At 35.4% G+C, this 25,514-nt stretch overlaps 1 protein-coding gene across 1 annotated transcript in view; it reads left to right on the top strand.

The window, feature by feature from the left end:
* The window catches only part of TEX15 (testis expressed 15, meiosis and synapsis associated), a 67,138-nt gene extending 42,746 nt beyond the window's left edge, over window positions 1-24,392 (top strand). The window contains exons 6-9 of the mRNA XM_010370927.2: window positions 8,366-15,663; window positions 17,734-17,792; window positions 19,593-20,860; window positions 24,329-24,392. Coding sequence (XP_010369229.2) covers window positions 8,366-15,663; window positions 17,734-17,792; window positions 19,593-20,860; window positions 24,329-24,366 — 8,663 coding nt within the window. The 3' untranslated portion in view covers window positions 24,367-24,392. The remainder of the gene's footprint in view (window positions 1-8,365; window positions 15,664-17,733; window positions 17,793-19,592; window positions 20,861-24,328) is intronic.
* Window positions 24,393-25,514: the final 1,122 nt, after the last annotated feature.

The raw sequence follows: 25,514 nt of genomic DNA, 5'->3' as shown, positions 1-25,514 counted from the left end.
TTTGTTCATTTTCATGGATGAATGGATGGAGAGAGTATTCCATTGTGTAGACACACTGTACACTAAACTACTGAGGATATTTGGGCACTTTCCAGTCTTCTTATTCCAAACATTGCTATTTTAAATATTCATAAAAGTGTCTCATTGCATATGTGCCAAGAATTTTTCCATAGAATATGTATTTACAGCAGGAATATTCAACTGAAAGACAGCATCAAATGGTTTTCCAAAGTGGTTTGCATTAGATTAGATAATCACTCTATATTCTTGCCAACACATACTATGCTTTTTTTTTTTAAGTTTTGTTTCCGCCAGTCTAATGAGTGTGATATGTTATTTCATTGTGGTTTTTAACTTGTTTTTCCCTAATTAATGAAGTTGAGGATTTTTGTATCCTCACCAAACTTAGAGCCGTCAGACTTTTTCAGTGTTTCTGCTACACTAGTAGGTGCAGCATTTATTTGCTTTTGTATTTTGCTTTTCCTTAAATGCTAAATAAGTTAGGTTCGTTTCTGATAGGCGTATTGGCCATTCGTATTCCACTTTTCTGAAATTCCTGGTCACATCTTTTATCTACTTTTTCTAACTGAGCTAATTTTTATTTCATTATTGATTTGTAGGAATTCTTTTACATATTGGATATTGGCTCTTGGGTCAGTTGTATGTGTTGTGAGTGTCTTCTCTGAGTTTGTGTCTTTGTATTCTCATTTTTGTCAAGTGTTTTTTGATGAACAGCGGTTCTTGATGTCAGATGTGTCTTTTTATTATAAGTACTACTACATGTGTCTTTCATAAGAGTGCTTTTCCTAGGACATGAAGATATTTTTCTATGTTTTTTTTTTAACTTTATGGCTATGTTTTCCCATTTTTGTTTTACCTACCTGGAAATGACTTTGGTGTGTGATAGGATTCTTTTAAAGTCCCAATTTATTTTAGTTTACATATGCTAACCCGATTGTTGTCTCAGTACAGTTTATTGGAGAATCCATTTTCCCCACTGATTGATAACTGCAGTACCGCCTCTGTAATATATCAGTTGGCTGCAGGTGCTGCAGAGATCTCTTAACTGGGCTCTCTATTCATCTCTTTGCCTATCGTTTTGCCATGAGCATCTTGCCTTAATTATTGTAACTTCATTAAAAATACTAATACCGGACTTCGTATGAGAGAAAAAATACTAATACCTATATAACTGATCCTTCATCTTTTTAAAAATAATTCTTTGTTTTTGGTCCTTTGGTGTTCATAGAAATTTTAGAATCAACTTATCAAGGTCTGCCAACAAATTTATCAGAATTTTGATTGAGATTGATTGAATCTATATATTAATTTGTGGAAAATTGTCTTCTTTATTGAGTTTTCTAATCTATTAATATTATATTTCTCCCATGTCAGTTATCTCTAATGTATTTCAATTTTATAATTTTCTCTGTAACATCTTACATGCCTTTTATTTTTAAACATTTGATATTTTATGTTATTTTAAATAATAGCTATTTCGTTTTATTTTCTATTGTTGGTATATGTCAATTCAGTTGATTTAAAAGTGTAAGATTCAGTAGCTTTTAGTATATTCACAAATAGGTGCAATCATCACCACAGTTTTAAAATTAAGGTACTTTGTTTTCTTTTTTGTTTTGTTTTTGAGACAGGATCTCACCCTGTCACCCAGGCTGGAGTGCTGTGGCACAGCTTGGCTCACTGCAGTCTCCACCTCCCAAGCTCAAGCAATCCTCCCATCTCCACCTTCAGTTGCCGGGACTACAGGTGCACGCCACCACACCCAGCCTAAGCTCACATTTTAAAGAAACTTTGAGCAGGGCACCATGGCTCACGCCTGTAATCCCAGCACTTTGGAAGGCCGAGGCAGGTGGATCACCTGAGGTCAGGAGTTTGAGACAAGCCTGGCCAACATGGTGAAACCCCATCTCTACTAAAAATACAAAACTTAGCTGGGCGTGGTGCCAGGCGCCTATAATCCCAGCTGCTCGGGAGGCTGAGGCAGGAGAATTGCTTGAACCTGGGGGTCGGAGGATGCAGTGAGCCCAGATGGCACCACTTCACTCCAGCCTGGGCGAAAGAACAAAGCTCTGTCTCAAAAAAAAAAAAAAGAAAAGAAAAGAAAAAGAAACTTTGTGCCCTTTAAAAGGTATTATATCCCTGATCCCCAGCCCTAAACAACTACTAATGTACTTATATGCCTAATCAGGGCATTTCATTTAAGTAAAATAATTTTTGGACTTTTTTGTGCCTGATTTCTTTCACTTAACAATGTTTTCCCGGTTCATCCATGTTGTAGCATGTATCAGTACTTTATCTCTTTTTATGGAAACCATTTCATTGTATAGATGCACCATATTGTATTTATCAGTTGGTCAACATTTGGGTTGTTTCCATCTTTTGACAATTACAAATTCTGCTATGAATGTTTGCATACAAGTTTTTACATGGATGTGTGTTTTCATTGCTCTTGAGTACAATAAAGCTAAGAGTGGAATTGCTGGATTATATGAAGACTCTGTAGTAACTGATAGAGGAACTCCCAAACTATTTTCCAAAGTGGCTGCACCGTTTACATTCACACCAGCAGTGTCTGAGAGTTAGAATTTCTTCATATCCTTGTCATAGCTTATTTGACTTTTTGATTATGGCCATCCTAGTGGGTGTGAAGTATAGTTTTCAGAATATGAGTTTTGCACTTCTTTTGTTAAGCTTATTTCTAAGTATTCTTTTGGTGCTATCATAGAATTCTTTATTTTATTAGTGTATTGTTCATTCCAAATGTACAGAAATATAATTGATTTTTGTGTAATGATAGTGTATCCTGCAGCCTTGCTGAACTCATTAGTCTAATAGATTTTTTTAGTGGTCTTTGGGATTTTCTATATATATAAGATCATGTCATCTGTGAATAGAGATAATTTTACTTTTTTGTTTCCAGTCTTATTTTGCGTAATTGCCCTGGCTAAGTACCTCCAGTAAGAGAAGTGGCAAGAGCAGACATCTTTGTCTGTATTCCTGAATTTAGGGGGAAAGTATCCAGTCTTTTACCAGGAAGTATGATGTCAGTTGTAGGGGTTTTATGGAAGCTCTTTATAATGTTCAGGAAATTTGCTTCTGTTTTCTGGTTTATTGAGAGTTTTTAGACTTGGATTTTCTCAATCGATTTTTTATTTGTTGAGATGGTTGTGTGGTTTTTTTGTTGTTGTTTTTATTGATCTAATGTATTACATTAATTGATTTTAGATGTTGACATTGCATTCCTTGGATCTCATTTGGTCATGTTGTATAATTCATTGTATATGTTCCTGGAATCAGTTTGCTGCAGTTTTATTGGGGATTTTTGTGTCCACATTTATAAGAGATACTGGTCTATCGATTTTTTTTGATGTTTTTGTCTGGTTTTGGTTGTAGGGTAATATTGTTCCATAGGATGAGTTGGGAAGTATTCTATTCTCTCCTCTTTATTTTTTGGAATAATGTATGAAGAATTGGTATTATTTCTTCTTTAAACATTTGGTAGACTTCACTAAGGAAACCATCTGGGAATGGGTTTTTCCTTGTGGGTAGTATTCAATTACTAATTCAGTTTCTTCACTTGTTGTAGGTCTGTTCTGATTTTCTGTTTCTTCTTGCATCACGTTCAGTAGTTGCTGTTTTTATTGGAAGTTGCCCATTTCATTTCAGTTATCTAATTTACTGGCATACATTTGTTTTTAGTATTCCTTTAATAGTCTAATAGTCTTTTTATTTCTGTTAGTGGTAATGTCCCCGCTTTCATTTCTGAATCTACTAAAGTCTTTTTTTTTTTTTTTTTTTTTTTTTTTTTGGTCAGGCTACAGGTTTATCTTTTTTTTTCAAAGAACTAATTTTGATTTTATTCTTTTTGCTATAATTCTATTTCATTAATTTCCTCTCTTTATTTTCTTCTGTTTGCTTTAGATTTAGTTTGCTATTTCATGTGTATGTGTGTCTTAAGGTGGATGGTTAGGTTTTGATTTCAGATATTTCTTCTTTGTTAATATAGGTCTTTATAGCCATAAATTTCTAGAAGCAACTACTTTAGCTGTGTCCCATGACATATGTTACATTGTAATTTTCATTTATCTCAAATTTATTTTCTAATTTCCTTTTGATCTATTATTCTTTAATTCATTGGTTTTTTTCAGACCGTGTTTTTTATGTATTTGCAAATTTCCAAAATTTTGTTGTTGTTGATATCTATTTCATTCCATTGTAGTTGGAAAACCATTTGTATTATCTTTTTCCTTTAAGTTTATTGAGGTTTGTTGTATAACCTAGCATATAGTCTTTCCTGGAGAATGATCCATGTGCAACTGAAAAGAATATATAGTAGTCCTCCAGTATCTGTGGGGGAGAATTGGTTCCAGGATGTTCCATGGATACCAATATTTGTGGATACTCAAATTCCTTTACAGACTGGCTCAGTATTTGCATATAACCTACACACATCCTCCCATATACTTTAAATTATCTCTATATTACTTATAATACCAATAACATATTTGTTCTAGGTAAATAGTTGTTATACCGTTTTTTATTTGTATTATTTTTTATTGTTATATTGTTATTGTTATTTTGTTGGGTTTTTATTTTAATTTTTCACCCATGATTGGTTGAATCCATGGATTTGGAACTAACCAATACATAGGGCCAACTGTACTATATTCTGCTGTTGCCAGGCAGGGTGTTCCATAGGCTGTTAGGTCTACTTGTTTTATAGTTTGTTCAAGTCTTCTGTTTCCTTGATGATTTTCTACCTAGTTGTTCTGTCCACATTTCCCCTCAACCAGAAGGCTTATATTAGAGATAACAGATAGGGACCTTTCCCCACTTCTACTGCAGCCCATCCCCAATGTATTATAGCTTATTATTTTAATCAAAGTATGATGCCTTTCAGGGTGATTAACTTTAGAGAATACCTATATTATGCCAACAGTCATAGCCACATGTGTTGGCTATCAGCATACTCATCTCCCTCTAGAGTACACCAGACCTACACTGTCTAATACAGTAGCCACTAGTCACATGTGGCTCTTTAAATTTAACTTAATTAAAAAAATAAAATTATAAATTCAATTTGTCAGTCACACCAGGCACATTTCAATGCTCAGTAACCATATGTGGCTAGTGGCTACCATAGATAACGTTTCTGTCATCACCGAATATATGGTACTATTAACTATTTGGTAGTGTACTTTATTGATTGTAATCTGGTTTTGTTAGTTTCCATATTGTATTGAAGCTGTTGGATTTGTTGGGGGTTTTTTCTGACTACTTTTTAAATTTTTTTTATTTCCATAGGTGTTTGGGGAAACAGGTGGTATTTTGTTGCATGAGTAAGTTCTTTAGTGGTGATGTGTGAGATTTTGGTGCACCCAGGATGTTGGATTTGTTCTGCAATTTTTAATTGTCATTTGATGAGAATGCCAACAAAAAGGGAATAAAGTAAAAATGCCATTATCAAGTTTAAAGAGACAGCATAATATAGATTAAGATTCTACTGTTTATAAACTGTGTGATTCTGGGCAAATTGCTCTTAATTTCACTTCCTCATCAATGAAATGTTATGAAGATTAAATTAATGTACATCAGAGACTTAAAACAGGACCTGGCATCCATGTATTTTGTAAGTTTTTGTTAACATTACATGTATGTTAATATGCATTCATCACACATTTGTAAAAGTGAAATTATTAAGCAATTAGGGTTTTTTTGCTTGTTTGCCTGTTTTGAGATGGGGTCTTGCTCTGTCACCCAGGCTGGAGTGCAGTGGCACCATCTCGGCTCACTGAAACTTCCACCTCCTAGGTTTAAGCGATCCTCCCGCCTCATCCTTCCAAGTAGCTGGGACTACAGGCAACATGCCACCATGCCTCATTTTTGTATTTTTAGTAGAGACAGGGTTTCACCATGTTGGCCAGGCTGGTCTCGAATTCCTAACCTCAGGAGATTCACACGGCCTAAACTTAAGTAATTAGGTTTCTTTTCCCACACTGGTATATATTAACCCATTTTTTCCCCCTTTTCCTTGAGACAGAGTCTCACTCTGTCGCCCAGGCTGGAGTGCAGTGGCATGATCTCAGCTCACTGCAACTTCCGCCTCACAGTTTCAAGCAATTCTTCTGCCTCAGCCTCCTGAGTACCTGTGACTACAGGCACACACCACCACATCCGGCTAGTTTTTTGTATTTTTAGTAGAGACCAGTGTTTCACCATGTTGGCCAGGCTGGTTTCAAACTCCTGACCTCAAGTGATCTGCCTGCCTCGGCCTCCCAAAGTGCTGGAATTACAGGCGTGAGCCACCTTGCCCAGCCATATTAATCCACCTTAATCTTTGTAATAGCTGCATAACATTCTGTCTTCTAGGACATTTGTTATAACGTATGTTCATAGTAATTTTATCATTTTTGATATGTCATTCATTTAGCCAGTCTCATATTGATGTATAGTTAGGTTTCTAGCTTTCAACTGTCTTGGGTTATTTTACTGAAAATCCTTGTTCATAGAATTTGGGTATTTATACAAGTTTATCAGAATAGTAAATGAGCAAGAATGGATTTGCTTTGAATGATTACATATAACGTATCGATGAATACTGTCAGCTTGTTTTCCAGGAAATTTGTACCAATTTATACTTCCATGAACCATATTAAATAGTGCTTACATTTGTATAGTATTAATCATCCTTTCAAATTTTTGCCAGTTTAAAAAGTTTTTTTTAATGGATCTTATTGTTTATTTAGTGGGATTGGGGCATCTTTTTGTGTTTGTTGATAATTTTACCTATTTTTTCCTTTGAGTGTTATTTATCATGCATTTTGACCTATTAAAATAATTAATTTATATGTAATTGACATCATGTTTTACTTTTATGTTTTCTGATTTTCAATCATGCTTTAAAAGTACTTTCCTATGCCAAGATTATAAAAACATCCATTCATGTTTTTTTTTCTAGTAGTTTTATGGAGTTTTTTAAATAGCAAATTTTATTTTGGGATAAGGTGGTGTAGGAATCTACATTTCCATTTTCTTCTCCATTATACTCCCTACTCTTTTAAGAACTACATCTCTTCATATGTGGTCATATTTCCATGATAGCTTACTGTAAGTAATAAAATCACAAATGGTAGTAGAATTTAGAAATCTTCAACATAACTCTCTTACTGTGAAAAAGAACCTTGTGGTACTCATCAGTGACATGATAACTTCATATATTTTGTAGATGTCACAAGCAATTTCTCATCATTAATTCCTGTTTTAGTAAAGGTATTTTTAGTCTGTTACTTAGCTGTGAACGTTTGGTGAACATTTATGAGAAATTATTATTTACTTGTTAAATATGCATTTTCTAAATTCATGATTACATGAGGTTTCTTAGGAAATTTTAGAAATAATTTCTATAAATTATTTTTAAAGTTTGCTTTTATTTTCCAGGTTTTTATTTACATAAATTATTTGCAGGAACATTTATTTTACTGCAAAAGAGGAATAGTAGTTTGCTTTGGCTCTTGGGAAAGATTTTATGGAACTTTTTGGGTTTTCCTTTCCCTATTTTTCCACCTCACTCCCTGTTCCTTTCCTTTTTTTTTTTCTCCCATGGTAGAGGGAGAAGCAAGGTAATGGTAGTAGATAGAGGGAGATTATTTTGCCTTCTTATATGTAGATACTAATATTAAACATCTGAATATAGAAAATTAATATGAGAGCTGTTATCTATTGGGAAAATGTTTTTATTCCTATTTAGTTTTATTCTTCCCCACCTCTGCCCCCAGCCCCCGAGATGGAGTCTTGTTCTGTTGCCCAGGCTGGAGTTCAGTGGCACGATCTCTGCTCACTGCAACCTCCACCTCCTAGGTTCAAGCAATTCTCCTGCCTCAGCCTCCTGAGTAGCTGGGATTACAGGCACCCACCACCACACCTGGCTAATTTTTTTTTTTTTTTTTTGTATTTTTAGTGGAGACGGGGTTTTACCATGTTGGCCAGGCTGGTCTCGAACTCCTGACCTCATTACATGTCCACCTCGGCCTTCCAAAGTAATGGGATTACAAGTGTGAGCCACTGTGCCCGGCCCCTATTCAGTTTTTTTCTATTATTTGTCAGAATTAAATTTTCATGGCAAATATTCTTTATTAAGGTTTCTAGACTAGGAGGATTTCATGCTACATCATTTATATTTTATTTGTTAATCATCCCCTTCTCTGCTTTTTCTGTTGAAAACACATTTTAATCATCGTTAGGTTATTAGCTGAACTTTCAATTAAAATTACTTGACACAATGTACCTGTATAAAAGTTGTCTATAGAAACACTTTTTTTTCAAATTTGTCTTATTATTTCCACAGAAAGAACATGCTCTCTGAATAACTGTACAGTGGCCAAAAGAATTGGAAAAGGAAAAGATGCTACTGTCATCTTTGAGCATTTCAAGAAACCTGTAGATCCATTTGTTCAAGAAAACTGTTTATGCAATGTACTAAATTCAGAGATAAATCCTTCCAACTCACATATTTCTAACTCCTATGGAAATGTACAAAATGGAAACATTTCTGTACCTGAAACATACAATGGACAGACAGAGCACAATTTACCAGAAATTAGAGACACTTCTCAAGTACTTGCACATGATTCAGACCTTTCACTTATGCCCAGTGATGCCAAAGGAAGTGTTAATGGTGACCTCTTGTTAAATTGGACAAGTCTTAAAAATATTTTAAGTAGTCTTAATGCTGCTTTTCCTCTTCACAACAGTACTGGCTCAAGCACAGTTACTACTTCAAAATTCATCAAAGACCCAAGACTGATGAGGAGAGAAGAAAGTATGGGAGAACAGAGTAATACTGCAGGCTTAAATGAGATTTTGCAATTTGAGAAGAGTTTAGATAATGTTAATTCAGAAATAAAATCAACACCATCTAATTCTGCCTCCTCCTCAGAAGTTGTCCCTGGTGATTGTGCTGTTCTTACAAATTGTTTGGATGCTCCTTGCTTTAAAACTTGTGTTAATGATTCACAGTCTTGGGCTCACAACACAGGCTCTGAGGACTATAACTCCGTACCTCATAATAAAGTTACCATGGCAGGGCAATGTAAGGACCAAGGCAATTTTTCCTTCCCAATTTCTGTGTCAAATGTAGTGTCAGAGGTTGAGAACCAAAACCACAGTGAGGAGAAGGTTCAGAGAGCCCAACAGGAATCAGATAATGTGTATAAAAAAGAGTACAATAGCCGTATTTCTCAGGAATTGCAGTCTTCTGATTTAAAAACCATTTATCAGACTGGTCACCAAATGTCTACAATTTTTCCACTCAAAAAGAAAGTAAGCATTGATGAATACCTTCAAAATACTGGAAAGATGAAAAACTTCACTGACCTGAAGGACAATTCCAAACATGAAGAAAAGCAAACTTCGTGGAAAGAAATTGATAATGATTTCACTAATGAAACAAAAATCAGTCCAATGGATAATTACATTGTTTTGCACCAAGAATACAAAGAGAGTGAGAGTCATAATTCTTTCGAGAAAAGCTGTGATAAAATATTAATTACTCAAGAGTTAGAAATACCAAAATCTTCTACATCTACCGTAAAGGATAAGGATGAACTAGATCATCTAGCGTTGGAATGGCAAATTACTCCAAGTTTAGAGAGCCTGTCACAAAAGCATCCTCAGCACTCTGTGGAGTATGAGGATAACATTCACACAAGTTTAGCCATTTCTCAAAAGCTAATGGAACTGAAATTGGGGAAAATAAATGCAAATTGTGCTAGCATTATAACTGAAGCTTTCCCAAAACCAAAAGACATACCCCAGGCCGAAGAAATACTCACTGATACAGTTATTTCCTCTTATAACATAGAAACAGCTCATGACAATTCAAATTGCAGCATAACTAGAGAACATATATGTGTCCACAGGAAAAATGAAAATGAACCAGTGTCGTCAGAGAACATTCAGAGAGACTATAAAGAAACTGCTTATGTTGAAGATAAGGGTCAGGATCACAGTCTGTTCTGTAACTCACAGTTAAACAATATATGCCTGAATGTTAATTTCAAAGAACAAAGAGGTAATTATAAAGAAAACCAAAATGAGGCTAAAGAGAATAATGCTTCATCTGTAGAAAACAACATAGAGAATATATATGGAGACAAAAAGCAGGATTCTCATACAAATAAAAATTTCAGCTATATAGATGAAAAGGAGGACAAAAATTACAACAATATAGAAATTTTGAGTTCTGAAGAATTTTCTGCTACATTTAACTTGATTTGCAGAGAAAAATATGTTTCAGCAGCAACTGCATTATTAGAGAGTGAAGAAGATACCATTAGTGCCATGAAGCAAAAAGATACTGAAAATACTGGAAGAAGCGTAGAGCATTTGGCTTCCACAGCATTTCCCGAAATTGCAAGTTCTTCAGTGTGTGTAGCCTCAAATGCTGCAGTACAGATAGCTAGTGCTACTATGCCTGTATTAAGCATAAGTAATGACGAACACCAAATATACCAGTCTAAAGAAACTTGTTCTTCTGAAAGTCCAGATTTTGGTTTGTTAGTAAAACATAGGGTTTCCGATTGTGAAATTGATAAGGATAAAAATAAATCACAAGAATCATTTCATCAATCAATAAATGAGAACTTAGTTCTTCAAAGCATTGAATTGGAAAGTGAAATTGAAATAGAAGATTGTGATGATGCTTTTATATTTCAACAAGATACACATAGCCATGAAAACATGCTTTGTGAGGAATTTGTGACCTCATATAAGGCTCTGAAGTCTCGTATCAGTTGGGAAGGTATATTAGCACTTGATAATGGGGAGATGGAAGTTTTGGAAAGCACCGCAGGAAGGGAAAATAGTGATCAGCATTATTCTAAGGAAAGTAGCTATTTTTATTCCTCTACACAAAACGGTGAAACAGAGCTTCCCAGCCCAATTTTACTTCCAGATCTACAAATTAGAATTACTAATATATTTAGGCCAGGATTCAGCCCGACAGTTGATTCCTTTGCATTGAAAGATAATTTCTGCACACATGTAACTGAAGCCACAAAACCAGAAATAAATAAGGAGGATGGAGAAATTGTAGGATTTGACATTTATTCCCAGCCTTCTGGTGAAAATTCGGATTATCCATGTGAAGATAAAGTTGATAATATAAGGCAAGAATCAGGACCAATGAGTAAATCTGAAATCTCCCTTTCTTTTGACTTGAGTGACAATACAGATGTGAATCATATGTCTAAAAATCAAAACAGTGAATCTTTGTTTAGTGAACCTTCTAATGTCACAATAATAGATAATGGAAGCAGATGTTTCTTTACAAACTCAAAAACTGACTATAACGATACTAAAGAGAAAAAGGAGGCAGAATCAAGAATTAGCAAAAGGAAGCTACATACATCTTCCAGGGATCAGAACATACATAAAGATTTAAGACAACATAAAATTTATGGGAGAAAGAGGAGGCTAACCAGTCAAGACTCATCTGAGTGTTTTTTTTCATTATCCCAAGGACGAATTAAAACATTTTCACAGTCAGAAGAGCACATTAAGAGTGTCCTAAATATCCTAAGTGGTGAAGCATCTTTATGTAAAAGCAAATGTCTTTCCAAAAAATTAGACAAAGCAGTTATTCACTTAAAAAAAGCTCATAGAAGAGTTCACACATCTTTGCAGCTTATAACTAAAGTAGGAGAAAAAAGAAAGGGCCCATTACCAAAATCATATGCAATAATATGCAATAATTTCTGGGAAAGTTGTGACCTTCAAGGTTATAGTTCTGTGTCTCAAAGAAAATATTGTTCTACTAAGCATTTTTGGTCAAAAAGAAGATATGACAAACGGAGAAAGAAAAGAGTTCCAAAAGCTGATATTTCTAAATCGTTAACCTATGTGTCAAAGCACAAGTCTTACAAAACAAGTGGAGAGAAAAAATGCCTTTCTAGGAAAAGTATGGCTAGCAGTGTCTCAAAAAGTCACCCCACTATTCACGTGGGAGAATTTTGTAATCAGGAACATCCTGGATCACAGTTGTCTGTATCCTCCACATCCCAAAGTACAAGTCAGTCAGTTTATTATAATAGCAGTGTAAGCAATCCAAGTTTATCAGAAGAACATCAGCCCTTTTCTGGAAAAACTGGATGTCTGTTTTCCCCAGATCACTCAGATGAGAAACTAATTGAAAAAGAAAATCAAATTGATACAAAGTTTTTATCTAGCACTAGTAAATATGAAAAGCTTGAAAAACATTCGGCAAATCATAATGTTAAAGATGCAACTAAAGAAAACAGTTGTGAGGCTAATCAAGTAATAAATGAAAGTAATTCCATATCTTTAAGTTGCATAAAAGAAAACATAAATTATAATACAGGCAACGATTATGATGCAACTTGCATAGGTTGCACAAAGGTGAAAACTGATGTACTAATTTCAGTGTTAGATTCAAATGTGAAGCACTTTTTAAATGATCTCTACCAACAAGAAAACCTTATTTTATCTGATTATAAAAGAAACCTGGAAGTAAAGTGGACAGCTCCTATTGAGAGATCCAAGCAAAGCATTATTACAGGAAACTTCCTTATGGACCCATTAAACTTAACTTTGATAGCAAGTAAAAAGTACAGTATTCCTCAGTTATCAGCCTCTGCAGTGACAGATAGTGAGGGAGAATCTTCAAAATCTTACTTGGATAAACAGAGAATTCTTACTATAGATTCTTTTGCAGCATCCACTACTATACCATGCTGTGAGCAGAGCTGTAGAGGAAAAGAGCTTCTAAAGACAGAACAGTGCTCTTCAGGTAATTGCCTCCATACAGATGGGAATGAAACAAATGTCACTGAGAATTATGAGTTAGATGTAGCATCAGTAACTGAAGAAAGTAGAAGTTATGGGGAAAATATAATGAAATTATCTTCCAGTGATAGTTCTCTGCTTTTAAAAGATAATATAAAAGGCTCCTCTTCAGAAACATGTATTGTGAAGAAAGACACTGAGGACAGAATAACATGGAAAGTTAAACAAGTGGAAAAAGCAAAAGATTCTGTTTACAAAAGTAGCATGACTGAAGGATCAACTGTTAATACTGAGTACAAAAATCAAAAGAATCAGATCTCAGAAGAATCCTGCTTAAATGAGAAAATTATTAAAACTAATTTGATTGATTCCCATCTAAGCACTAAAAATACTACTACTGAGTCAGTCTCTTTGAAGAACACAGTTTCTAATCCGCTTAACAAAAGAGAGAAGGCAGAAATTAAAGTTAGTAATGACTCGCAGTCTGACTTGACATTGTATTCAGAAATAGCCTATATTTCCAAACCAGGGATTCTAGGAGTTAATCATACACCTATTTTACCTGCCCACTCTGAAACCTGTAAAGTCACTACTCTTCTGAAGAAACCTGCATCATACATGAGTGAATTTAAAGAAAAACATTGCTCAGCTAATCATACGGCCCTTATAGCTAATCTGTCTCAAATTTTGCAGAGGGCAGATGAAGCATCATCTTTGCAGATTCTACAGGAAGAAACTAAGGTTTGTCTAAATATTCTCCCTTTATTTGTGGAAGCTTTTGAAAGAAAGCAAGAATGTTCAGTTGAACAAATCCTGATTTCAAGAGAACTGTTGGTAGACCAAAACGTATGGAATAATTGCAAACACACATTAAAACCATCTGCTGTTGACACTTTGGTAGAACTTCAAATGATGATGGAAACAATTCAATTCATTGAAAACAAAAAAAGGCGCTTAGAAGGTGAACCAACATTCCGAAGCTTGCTTTGGTATGATGAAACACTGTACGCTGAGCTTCTTGGAAAACCACGTGGATTTCAACAGCAGTCTAATTTCTATCCTGGTTTCCAAGGAAGATTAAAATATAATGCGTTCTGTGAGTTACAGACTTACCGTGATCAATTAGTTGAATTGCTTGAAGAAACAAAAAGGGAAAAGAATTCATACTATGCATTCTTAAAGTACAAACGACAGGTTAATGAATGTGAAGCCATAATGGAGCATTGTTCTGATTGCTTTGACTTTTCTCTTTCTGTTCCATTTACTTGTGGAGTTAACTTTGGAGATAGTTTAGAAGACCTGGAAATCTTAAGAAAAAGTACTTTAAAGTTGATCAGTGCATGTGGGGACTCTCCTAAAGTTCATTCGTATCCAGGAAAACAGGACCATCTGTGGATTATCATAGAAATGATCTCCTCAAAGATTAATTTTATTAAGAACAACAAGGCGGTACATATTAAAATATCTCTTTATGGTCTGGAACATATCTTTTTTGATGCTGCAAAAAATCTTGTTTGGAAAGAGGAAACACAATCCTTCAGCAAAAAATACTCACAAAAGGAGGACAAAGAAAGGCTACTCAGAGTGAATACATGTGCTTTTTCTAAGTTGCAGAAGATATATGATACTTTGTCTAAGGATTTAAACAATGAACCAATTTCCCCTGTTGGGCTTGAGGAGGATACTATAATTGCCTCCAGAAAATCAGATCATCCAATAAACAAAGCAACTATTAGCATAGAAAATTCTAAGTTTGGCAGTAGTTTGCTTGCACACCCAGATATTTATTGTATTGGTGAGATATTGGATCAAGCTGAAGTTGCAGACCTTAAAAAATTACAAGATCTCACCTTGAGATGTACAGATCACTTAGAAATTTTAAAAAAATACTTTCAAATGCTACAAGATGATAACATGGATAATATTTTTATCACAGAAGAAAATGTTTTAGACATGGTGAAAAACCACAGCTATGAGGCTAGACTTTTAAAGCCTGAAGCTATTGAAATGTATATTGAAATCGTCATGGTCTCAGAAACAATTCACTTTCTTAAAAACTCAATAGCAAAGAAACTAGACAAACAGAGGTTTCGAGGTATGCTTTGGTTTGATTTGTCACTTATTCCTGAGCTGGTTCAGTGCCAAGAAAAAATGACTTCTTTTTCATTTCTTAAAGATAACTCAACAGATGTTTGCCTTTGGAAAGTGATAGAGACTGCTATTTTCGAACTTAAGAAAGATCTGGATGTTATCTACAAATATGATGAAGCTGTTAATCGCTCATATGCTATTCATTTGCTCTCAAGAGAACTTCAAGAACTTTCAGAAATAAAAAAGCTTCTGAAGAACTCCAAGTATTTTATTTCCACATATATTGACTTTGTGCCATATATAACATCCATAAATTATGGAAGCACCCTGATGGAGTTAGAATACAACTACAATCAATTTTCTACACTGCTGAAGAATGTAATGTCTGCCCCTAGGAAAGATTTAGGAAAAATGGCCCATATTATGAAAGTCATGAAAACGATTGAACATATGAAGATTATATGTGCTAAAAATGCTGAACTAACTATTTCCTTTTTTCTATGCCAAATGCTATATAACGGAAGGAAGATTTTACAGCTGAAGAGAAAAGAAAAAATGAATATTCATGTTGTAAAACCTGGGGAAAATAACAATAAATTTAGTATTTCTATGATGGTGCCCCCAATATCAGAGTGCATAAACAAAAACATTTCAAATTCCTCTAAAAAACGACCTAGCACTGTAGACACATGTGAAGACTCTCAGGAACAACAGAAAAATACTACTGTTTCCAGTTGTAAAAAGCTAAAGGTATGAATGATTTAAAACATAACTATTGTAAGTATTCTTTTTGAAAACAAGTCTACGCGTAAGCAAACAAGTAGTCTGCAGAATTCTAAAAGTTGAGAATGGTAAATTGTCTGGCAAAATGAATTTACTAACTATAATACTGATTTAAACAATTCATATTATCTATAAAATGATACATAAATTATATGTATAGGTGATACCTTGCAAATGTCTACTTCTTAAACATAAAATTAAATGTTTTAACTTAGAAAACATTTTTTGGAAGGACGTGAATTTTAAAAGCTTCTTAAGGGAGAGTTCAATATTGCGAACACTGAGTAAGTGACCAATATTTATTGAGTAGCTTTTCTGTATAGCAAGCCTATGCTCAGTGTAGTGAATATTCAAAAGTGGCTAACGAAGCCTGTCTTCTTGTCCATTATCATCCGAATGGAGAAATAGGACAGATATTTTTCAAAAGATAACTATCAAGGAGTTAAAAGTCCTATATTAAATACATTTTAACAAATTGTCCAAAGCGTTTAATATGTACTTGGTACTGATTTATTTTATACAAAACCCCTTATGATGTATTTCCTATTATCTTACTTAAAGGTAAGGAAACTGGGACATAGGGGAAATGACTATCCCAGGGTCACAGAGTTTAGTAAATGGGAGCACGCAGATCTAAACCAGGCAGTCTGGCCTCCAGAGCCCTTACTGACAGTTGTCTCAGCTCTGCTCTAAGAGGTTTCTCTTACAGCTGTTCAATAAGTCTTAGTTCAGAAGTTTAGAAAAGAAACCTATATGCAGCTGGGTGCGATAGCTCAGGCCTGTAATCCCAGCACTTTGGGAGGCCAAGGTGAGCGGACTGCTTGAGTCCAGGAGTTCAAGACCAGCCTGGGCAACATGGTGAGACCTCATCTCTACTAAAAATAACAAAAAATTAGCCAGACATGGTGGCATACACTTGTAGTCCCAGCTACTTGGGAGGTTGAAGTAGGATTGCTTGAGCACAGGGGCAGAGGTTGCAGTGAGCCAGGATTATACCACTGCACTCCAACCCGAGTGGACAGAGTAAGACTCTTTCAAAAAAAATTTTTTATATCTATATATATATAATATTTTTAAATTAAGTCTGGAACAATTTAACAGTGGGTAACAATAATCTATGGATGGAGAACATTTTTTCAGGTTATGGAATATCTTAAATTAGACCTAAGGAGTTTGACCTTCATTCTGTACACATTGAAGTGTGCTGTCATATGAAATTCGTTTTTCCAATGATTTAACAGATAGATTCTGAGTATATAAGTCATACACATCTTCTGTAGAAGTATTTATAGTAGTATGTAGTAGTACTATATATAGTAGTACGTAGTAGTACTGTATATAGTACTACTTATAGTAATAAGTCAGCCATGGCTTAGCAAAAGGTGTTAGAAAGGAAAATTTTTATTAACAGACATGACTTAAAAAATCGATGGGGCTTCACAACTGGTATACAAGAAAGGACATAAAAGAGGGAACAGTCATAAATGGACTTCAAGATTAGTTTTAAGGGTCAGGTGTGGTGGCTCATGCCTGTAATCCCAGTACTTTGGGAGGCTGAGGCAGGTGGATCACCTGAGGTCAGGAGTTCGAGACTAGCCTGGCCAACATGGTGAAACCCCATCTCTACTAAAAATAACAAAAATCATCTGGGTGTGGTGGTGGGCACCTTTAGTCCCAGCTACTTAGGAGTCTGAGGCAGGAGAATCGGTTGCACCCGGTAGGCAGAGGTTGTAGTGAGCGAAGGTCATGCCACTGCACTTCAACCTGGGTGACAGTGTGAGACTCTGTCTCAAAAAAAAAAAAAATGTGAAGATAAGAAGAATGTTGCAAATTTCTTTTTTTTTAAGTTACTCCAAACATATGTGAAATATGGGAAGTCTAGGAGAGTCACTAGTTTCTGCAGGGAAGTGATAATTAATGAGTTTAACTTTAGATGATGGTCGAACAAACAATTACAAATATCTAATATTGAAATACTTACTTTTATTACAGTTTGTCATCACTAATGAAGATTTTTTTTGTATCTTTTAAACACAGGTAGACATGAAAGATGTCACAAAAATCAGCAGAGAAAATGCAACATTCAAGCATCCAAGGTAGGAGTTCCTATCAGCCCTATGTGGAAAACAAAATTGAACAAAATTGGGCAAATACTAAACAATTAGAATAACAATTATTTATATAATGTCATTGGATCATACATGTAACTTAGGGGATGAGAATAAGCTAAGGAAAAAGAAATTTGTTTGAAATTATACAGTTTCTTAAATTCAGCTTAAGGAATTTGAACTTCATTCTGCAAATATTAAAGGCTAAAGTCATGTGAAATGTGCTTTTTCAGTGATTTAAAGGTTAAGAATATTCTGAGAATAGTTAGAACTGTCAGCCAAGGGTTAGAAAAGGGTGATTGTTTCACAGAATAAGAAAGAAAAATTTGTATATTTACAAGATATGATACAATACTTAAAGAATTGATGGGGCTTATAAGTGGTTTACCAGAAAAGGACTTTCAAAACCAAAAAGGGACTTTTAAAAATAGGACAAGTGATAAGATTACTTTTTTTTTAACTTGTGCATTTTGAAGAACAGCAAATTTCAAAACTGGCATTTTAATGAGAACCTACGTAGTCATCAATTCCCGTAATATACTTTGAGTTCTCAGAAAGTATAATTTTGATTTTATCGCATTTCTGGTGATGTTTCAGTGGGGCTGAATTCAGTGAAATACGGGGCTTTTAGTTTGTTCAGTGGGGTATGTGAATTCCAGGCCAAAGATGAATTTCTGTTGACTACAGAGAAATAGTACTACTTTTCCCTTCTCAACATAATATTTCCTCATATAATTTAAGAATTTCATAAAGCATCAAAAAATATAATTACTGGCTGGGTGTGGTGGCTCATGCCTGTAATCCCTGCACTTTGGGAGGCCAAGGCGGGTGGATCGCCTGAGGTCAGGAGATTGAGACCAGCCTGACCAACATGGTGAAACGCCATCTCTACTGAAAATACAGAATCTAGCTGGGCGTAGTGACAGGCGCCTGTAATCCCAGCTACTTGGGAGGCTGAGGCAGGAGAATCACTTGAACTCGGGAAGCAGAGGTTGCAGTGAGCTGAGATGCAGCCACTGCACTCCAGCCTGGGTGATAGAGTTAGACTCTGTGTCAAAAAAAAAATTATATATATATGTATATATATGTATGTATGTATATATACACACACACATATGTATGTATGTGTGTGTGTACATATGTGTGTGTGTGTGTATATGTAATTACCTAAGGGACCTGTATTAACTGTCTGGCTCTAGACAATTCCCATATGGATGCTTCTCTCAGCTGCTTGAGACTGTCTGAATTTAGCTAATAATTTCAAGGCTATTAAGTTGACAAGAAATTTTGGAGGTCTGCTTTTCCTATTCTCAAAGATGAACAGACAAAAACATATTAGTCTGTTCTGACAGAGAGGGAAGAAATCTTTGGTGGGAAGGCAGGGGTTACAGCTGGTAGTTTACCAGTTGCTTACAGCTATTTACAAGTAATGAAGATCATCAGCAGGCAGGAGGCATATGAATTAAAAAACTACACTGCACAGTTGACTAGTGATAGTTTTCTACTTCTAAAAGCCTCCATTAGAAAATGTCTAAAGCACAAAATAGTTTATTACAATATTGGAAATATATTTAAAATGTAGAGCCATATCATCTTCAGTAGGAAAAGTATCTAAATCCAAACCACGACAGTCGAACTAGGAAAATGTTACTTGTATAGTGCCAATAGAATGGGAAAACGTAAATAAGAACTCTTCTCCTGGATAAAAATTTCAAGTATATATTTCCATTAGAATTTTGTGACACTATATATTTAAAGTCATTTTTATGTGTGTGTTGCACCTAATAGGACTACAGGATCTCATCCCCAAAGCGAAAACAAAATAGTCTCAAGTTCATCTAACAATCTGAAAAGAAATCATTTAACGTCAAAAAAGGTTGAAATGCAAAGATCACTACCTGGCTCACTTTCACCCTTAGAGAACCCAAAAGACACTTGCACATCCAAGTCAGAAAGGAAAATAGACTTAACTGTTTCATCTGATGCGCCAGACCACTTCACTGGACAACAGGAAAATTTAAATAGCATGAGGAAAAGAAATGTGAACTTTAGTGCTGCTGAAACAAAAAGTGATGAGAAAGATTGTGCTGCTTTTGCAATTTGTGACCAAAAAAGTGCACATGGCACATTTTTACCAGACCGTGAGATACTTTTGCAGAAATTCCTTAAAAATTCCCCACATCCCACCCAAAAATCCTGCCTTTCTGATATAAACCCAGGAACTGATGTTTCTCTTGTGCCTGATGCGTCGGTGCTCTCAAAGCCAATTTTCTGTTTTGTGAAAGATACCCATACTGATCTAGAAATGAATGACACAGTCTTCAAACTTCAAGATAATGATACAGTAAATTCATCTATTAAAAATTCCTCATGCGTGACTTCTCCAGAACCCATTTGTATCCAGAACAAAATTCCTACTCTGCAGATAAACGAACTACAGCCTGCAGAAACTGAGTCAGAGGACAAATACATGAAGAATACATTGAATCCCAATACTGTGCATACTTTTGGAGCATCTGGACATATAACCCTTAATGTGAATCAAGGAGCAGAGTACTCTCTTTCTGAACAACAGAATGACAAAAATTCAAAACTCCTAACACAGAATGCTGCCACGTATTGGAATGAACTTCCACAGTCTGCATGTACCCCAACATATAATTCTTCTGAGCATTTATTTGGAACTTCATATCCATACTCTGCTTGGTGTGTTTATCATTACAGCAGCAGCACCCAGACATACCAAGGGATAACATCATATGAACTACAGTCACCTCCTTCTGGGCTGTTGACCACAGTTGCAAGTGGTCAGGGTGCACAGCGTGCCCAGGGCGCACATTCTAATCTTCTGTACTCTCAATATTTTACTTATTTTGCTGGGGAGCCACAAGCAAATGGCTTTGTGCCAGTGAATGGGTATTTTCAATCTCAAATACCTGCTTATAATTTTCAGCAGCCAGTTTTTTCACAGTATGCTTCTCATCAGCCATTACCACAAACTACATACCCTTACCTTCCTAATCGAGATGTGCCTCCAGAAGTTCCTTGGGTTTATGGTGAGTTTCACATTTTAATGCCTGCTTTATTGAGTTGTTACTTTTAGCTGTGTCCATTTATGTGAGTGAAATTCACAGTAAGTGATGAGTTACAAGGAGAGAGAGCAGTCATTTTTCTGTACAGATTTGTAGAATTGCCCATGGATTGGGCAAAGAGGGTGAAAATCTAGTTGTCAAAAATTCCAGCAAAAAAACTGTCAATATCACTAATATATCCTTCATGTGTTCTTCAATAAAACCCAACTGTAGGGAATAGTTAAGTAACTTACAGATAATCGATACAGTGAAATATGATGCAACCATTAAAGGGTTTTTAATGATGTGATTTTTTTTAAACTATATCATGTAAACTTACCTACATAAATATGGAAATAGATAGAAATACTGAAATAAAATATACCAACATTTTAATTTGTCTATCTTCAGGTAAAAAATTTTGGGGTGTGTAGAGAATTTTTTCTTGCATTTTCTAGATTATCTACTGTGAAACATACATTATTTTGATAGAGGAAAAACAGAGTAAACTAAAGTGGGAAAATAAATTTCAATTAGATAAAACAACTGTTCTCTTTCTTTCAGTTATCTAATACGGTATCTTGGTGTAAGTGAATAGAGTTAATTAAAATGTATTGGTAGAAGAACTTGATAGTTTGCTCTGTAACATGAAAATTTTTCTTTCTAAAATGCTCAATTCTACTTGTAAAATAGCATGATTAGAATATAGGTGTTTTAATGAAATTGAAATGTGCATTTATCAGAGTTAAAGCAAAATATAAAAACAATTATCCTGCAGAAAATGTTACCCTAACAACCAAGTATTCTACCATTGAAGATAAAATGTACTTTAAATAAAAATAACCATCTTTTAATATCTTATACAGAGAAGTGCAAGATAATTTTTTTTTTTTTTTTTTTTTTTTTTTTTTTGAGACGGAGTCTCGCTCTGTCGCCCAGGCTGAAGTGCAGTGGCCGGATCTCAGCTCACTGCAAGCTCCGCCTCCCGGGTTTACGCCATTCTCCTGCCTCAGCCTCCCGAGTAGCTGGGACTACAGGCACCTGCCACCTCGCCCGGCTAGTTTTTTGTATTTTTTAGTAGAGACGGGGTTTCACCGGGTTAGTCAGGATGGTCTCAATCTCCTGACCTCGTGATCTGCCCGTCTCGGCCTCCCAAAGTGCTGGGATTACAGGCTTGAGCCACCGCGCCCGGCGCAAGATAATTTTTTTAAGGCAGGGTCTCATTCTGTTGCCTAGGCTGGAGTCCAGCGGCACATTCATAGCTTATTGAAACCTCAAACTCCTGGGCTCAAGCTGTCCTCCCATTTCAGCATCCCAAGTAGCTGCAACTACAGGCATGCATCACCATGTCCAGCTAATTATTTTTAATAATTTTTAATTTTTATTTTTATTTTTAATTTTTAGTAGAGGCTGAGCACCTGTAATCCCAACACTTTGGGAGGTGGAGGTAGGCAGGTCACTTGAGGCAAAACATGGCGAAACCCTGTTCTCTACTGAAAATACAAAAATTAGCTGGGTAGCACACACCTGTAATCCCAGCTACTCAGGAAGCTGAGGCATGAGAATCACTTGAACCCGGGAGGCAGAGGTTGCAGTAAGCCGAGATCACGCCACTGTACTCCAGCCTGTGTGACAGAGGGAGACTCAGTCTCAAAATATATATATATATTAGTAGAGATGAGGTCTTACTGTGTTGCCTAGGGTGTTCTCGGACTCCTGGCCTCAAGTGATCCTCTTGCCCCTGCCTTCCGAAGTGTGGGATTAGAGGTGTGAGGCATCAGGCCCAGAGAATTTCTTTTAAAAAGTTTCTAAGCCCTGGATATTGTTACAAATTGATACGTAGGAAAAAATTGAGGGGCCATAGGTTATAGATCTGAATTGAGCAAGAAGCAGCCTGTTGACATAGTTCTGTTTCTAATTGAGAAATCTGATCACATCAGCACCTCTGCATTGGAGTTACATCACTGATTCACTATAACCTGTCGGATAAAATTCAAATACTTTAGCCTGGAATGCAGAGCCCTTCACAGTCCTCTATATCCAACCTAATCTCCGCCACTTCCACCTCTGCATTCAAGCCACGTTGAACAACTTAATGTTCTCCCATAGGACCATAGGACAATCTCTATCGTACTTCTGTAGTACTTTTTGTGTGCTTTTCTCACATAAGGGATGTATTAGGTGGTATTGTAATAATCTGTGTCTTTCCCTTTGTTCCCTGCCTCAGTAAATGACTTTACACAGGGCTAGAAATTTTTCACCCAAGACAGAACATACGGAGAACGATAAAAGAAGGAGAAAAAGGCCGGACGTAGTAGCTCACGCCTGTAATCCCAGCACTCTGGGAGGCCAAGGCAGGCAGATCACTTGAGGTCAGGAGTTTGAGACTAGCCTGGACAACATGGCGAAACCCCGTTTCTACTAAAAATATAAAATGAGCCAGGTGTGGTGGCACATGCCTGTAATCTCAGCTACTTGGGAGGCTGAGGCAGCAGAATGGCTTGGACCTGGAAGGCGGAGGTTGCAGTGAGCCAAGATCACACCACTGTACTCCATACTGGGCAACAGAGTGAAACTCTGTCTCAAAAAGAATAAATAAATAAAAGGGAAAAAAGTAAAGAGGAACAAAGTCTATGACTCTGCTTTTTCCTTTTTTATTAATTTGATATCATTGCTGATGCTGTAATGATATACACCAAGCATAGTAGATGGAACAAACCTATGAATTAAAGTGGACACTTTAATTTCTGAAATAGAAAATCTTGATTGTAATTGTTTCAGAAAGGTTCTCATAGTTTGGGCTTTCTTTTGTTCTTAATAGTTCAGCTATTTGTGATATTAAAAAAGATAGCTTTGGAATCAAGTCCAGCTATGACTCTCAATCCTGTTTTGTTACCTCCTTGGTTATATTAGTCCAATTAAAATAAAAAGAAATAGTCATTTACTTATATCCAAAAGTCACTCTAAAAAAAATTAAGGAGGCAGTTGCAATGTTATAATCACATCTTTGAGTTATCATGATTGTAAATATTCCACAGAAATCACCTCTCCCACTTACAGGAACTGCATTCTTAAAAATGTGAAAAATCTCTTGGACCCATTTGTCACTATATTGTTGGTGGTGCTTGTATTCAACACCAAAAAATGGAACTAAAGGACAGTGCTCGAGTGAGCCCTGTGTCCCAGTCACATTTTGTCCTTTATTACATTTAATTTCACAAGATACCTTAGAGAGATGCAGAGATGCTGTTCTTCTACAGATGGGGAAACCATTCCTCAGAGAGCCTTAAATAACTTTCACAGGATTCGATGATCCTATGGCTACTTAAGGGCAGATAAGCACTTTGATCTCTTTAGCTGTAATTTAAACTCAGGTTCTTTCCACTATACTATCATGTACCATTAGTCTAAATTATTTGTTTATTTAAATCTTTGTGGTGTTTTGTCTTCCAGCTCCATGGCACCAAGAATCCTTTCATCCACAACACTGAAAATAGTCTTCTGTCTATTGAAATAAAGAAGACATAACAAGTTTTTCCAAATATTTTTAATGTGTGTAAATGTGGTAGGAAATATAAATCATATGGTCCTTTGTAAAATATACAAATAATCTTAACACATATCACACAGGACATCAATTTCTAACTTCTGATATACCAGAATTATTTCCATGCAATTATAAGGGGAGGGTAATATGATCCAAGGTTAAGCAATAGTGGTAAAATCTTTAAAACTAGATTCTGGCTTCTGATATGTTTCAATATATTGTTGATGGCATTGTGCCATTTGAGCTGAAAGCAGGATTTTTTTTCATTAGTCATCAAACCAAGAATTTTATAATTCTTGACACTTTATTATATAATTTACAATTCTATGCCAGATATGGCAAATTCCTTCAATTTCAATATTTTATAGTTTCTACTTGTAAAATATTTTTAATAAGAAAAATTGGTTTGCATATTCTCTGTTTCCTTGAGAGATTTTTTAAATTTTTATGTTGGAAGCAATTGTAGTTAATTATATTTCAATGCCGTTTTCTACAAGAGCCATTTCCAGAAGATTATTTTGTTTTGGGATTTCACAATTTAAATAGTTTTTTAATGATTTTTTAGCAAATAATAAAGAATAATATTTATGCTTATGCAGTTAGTCTTTTTTACAGTAATTTAAACAATGTGACACAAATAGTTTTTTCATGCTCTTGTCATAGATTTTTCTTTTTAACCTTCTGCAAAAGTAAAAGCTCTTAGTAATAATCATCATAGGGCAACAGGATATAGTATGTAACTGCAGTCTTGAGCGGTCTCTTTTCATATATTACCTTTCCTGCTCAACAGCTGTTCCTGTTTTCTGTAAGATCCTAGTCAGACAAAGTCCTCACAACTGGATAGACCTTTCTCAAGGGTTAGCCCTAAAATGTGACAAGAGGATTGGTTTGGCCAAATCTCAACAAATAACTAGCAAAGCTTCAGTGTTTTTGCAAACTTTTTATGTAAGCAAATTTTTTGTGTTATCTGGCACAGGCCTTTGAAAAGACTATAATTCTACTTTGTTTAGTGTAGAATAACTAATTTTTCAATTCAGAAAGACAGACTCTGCAGGATAAGCCTCTTTATACTCACTTAAACCAGCTAGGATG

This window comes from Rhinopithecus roxellana, chromosome 9 (assembly GCF_007565055.1).
Source record: "Rhinopithecus roxellana isolate Shanxi Qingling chromosome 9, ASM756505v1, whole genome shotgun sequence".
In the NCBI taxonomy this organism is placed as follows: Eukaryota; Metazoa; Chordata; class Mammalia; order Primates; family Cercopithecidae; genus Rhinopithecus; species Rhinopithecus roxellana.
The sequence above is the reverse complement of the archived record's forward strand: the minus strand, read 5'-3'. Positions and strand labels throughout refer to the sequence as shown.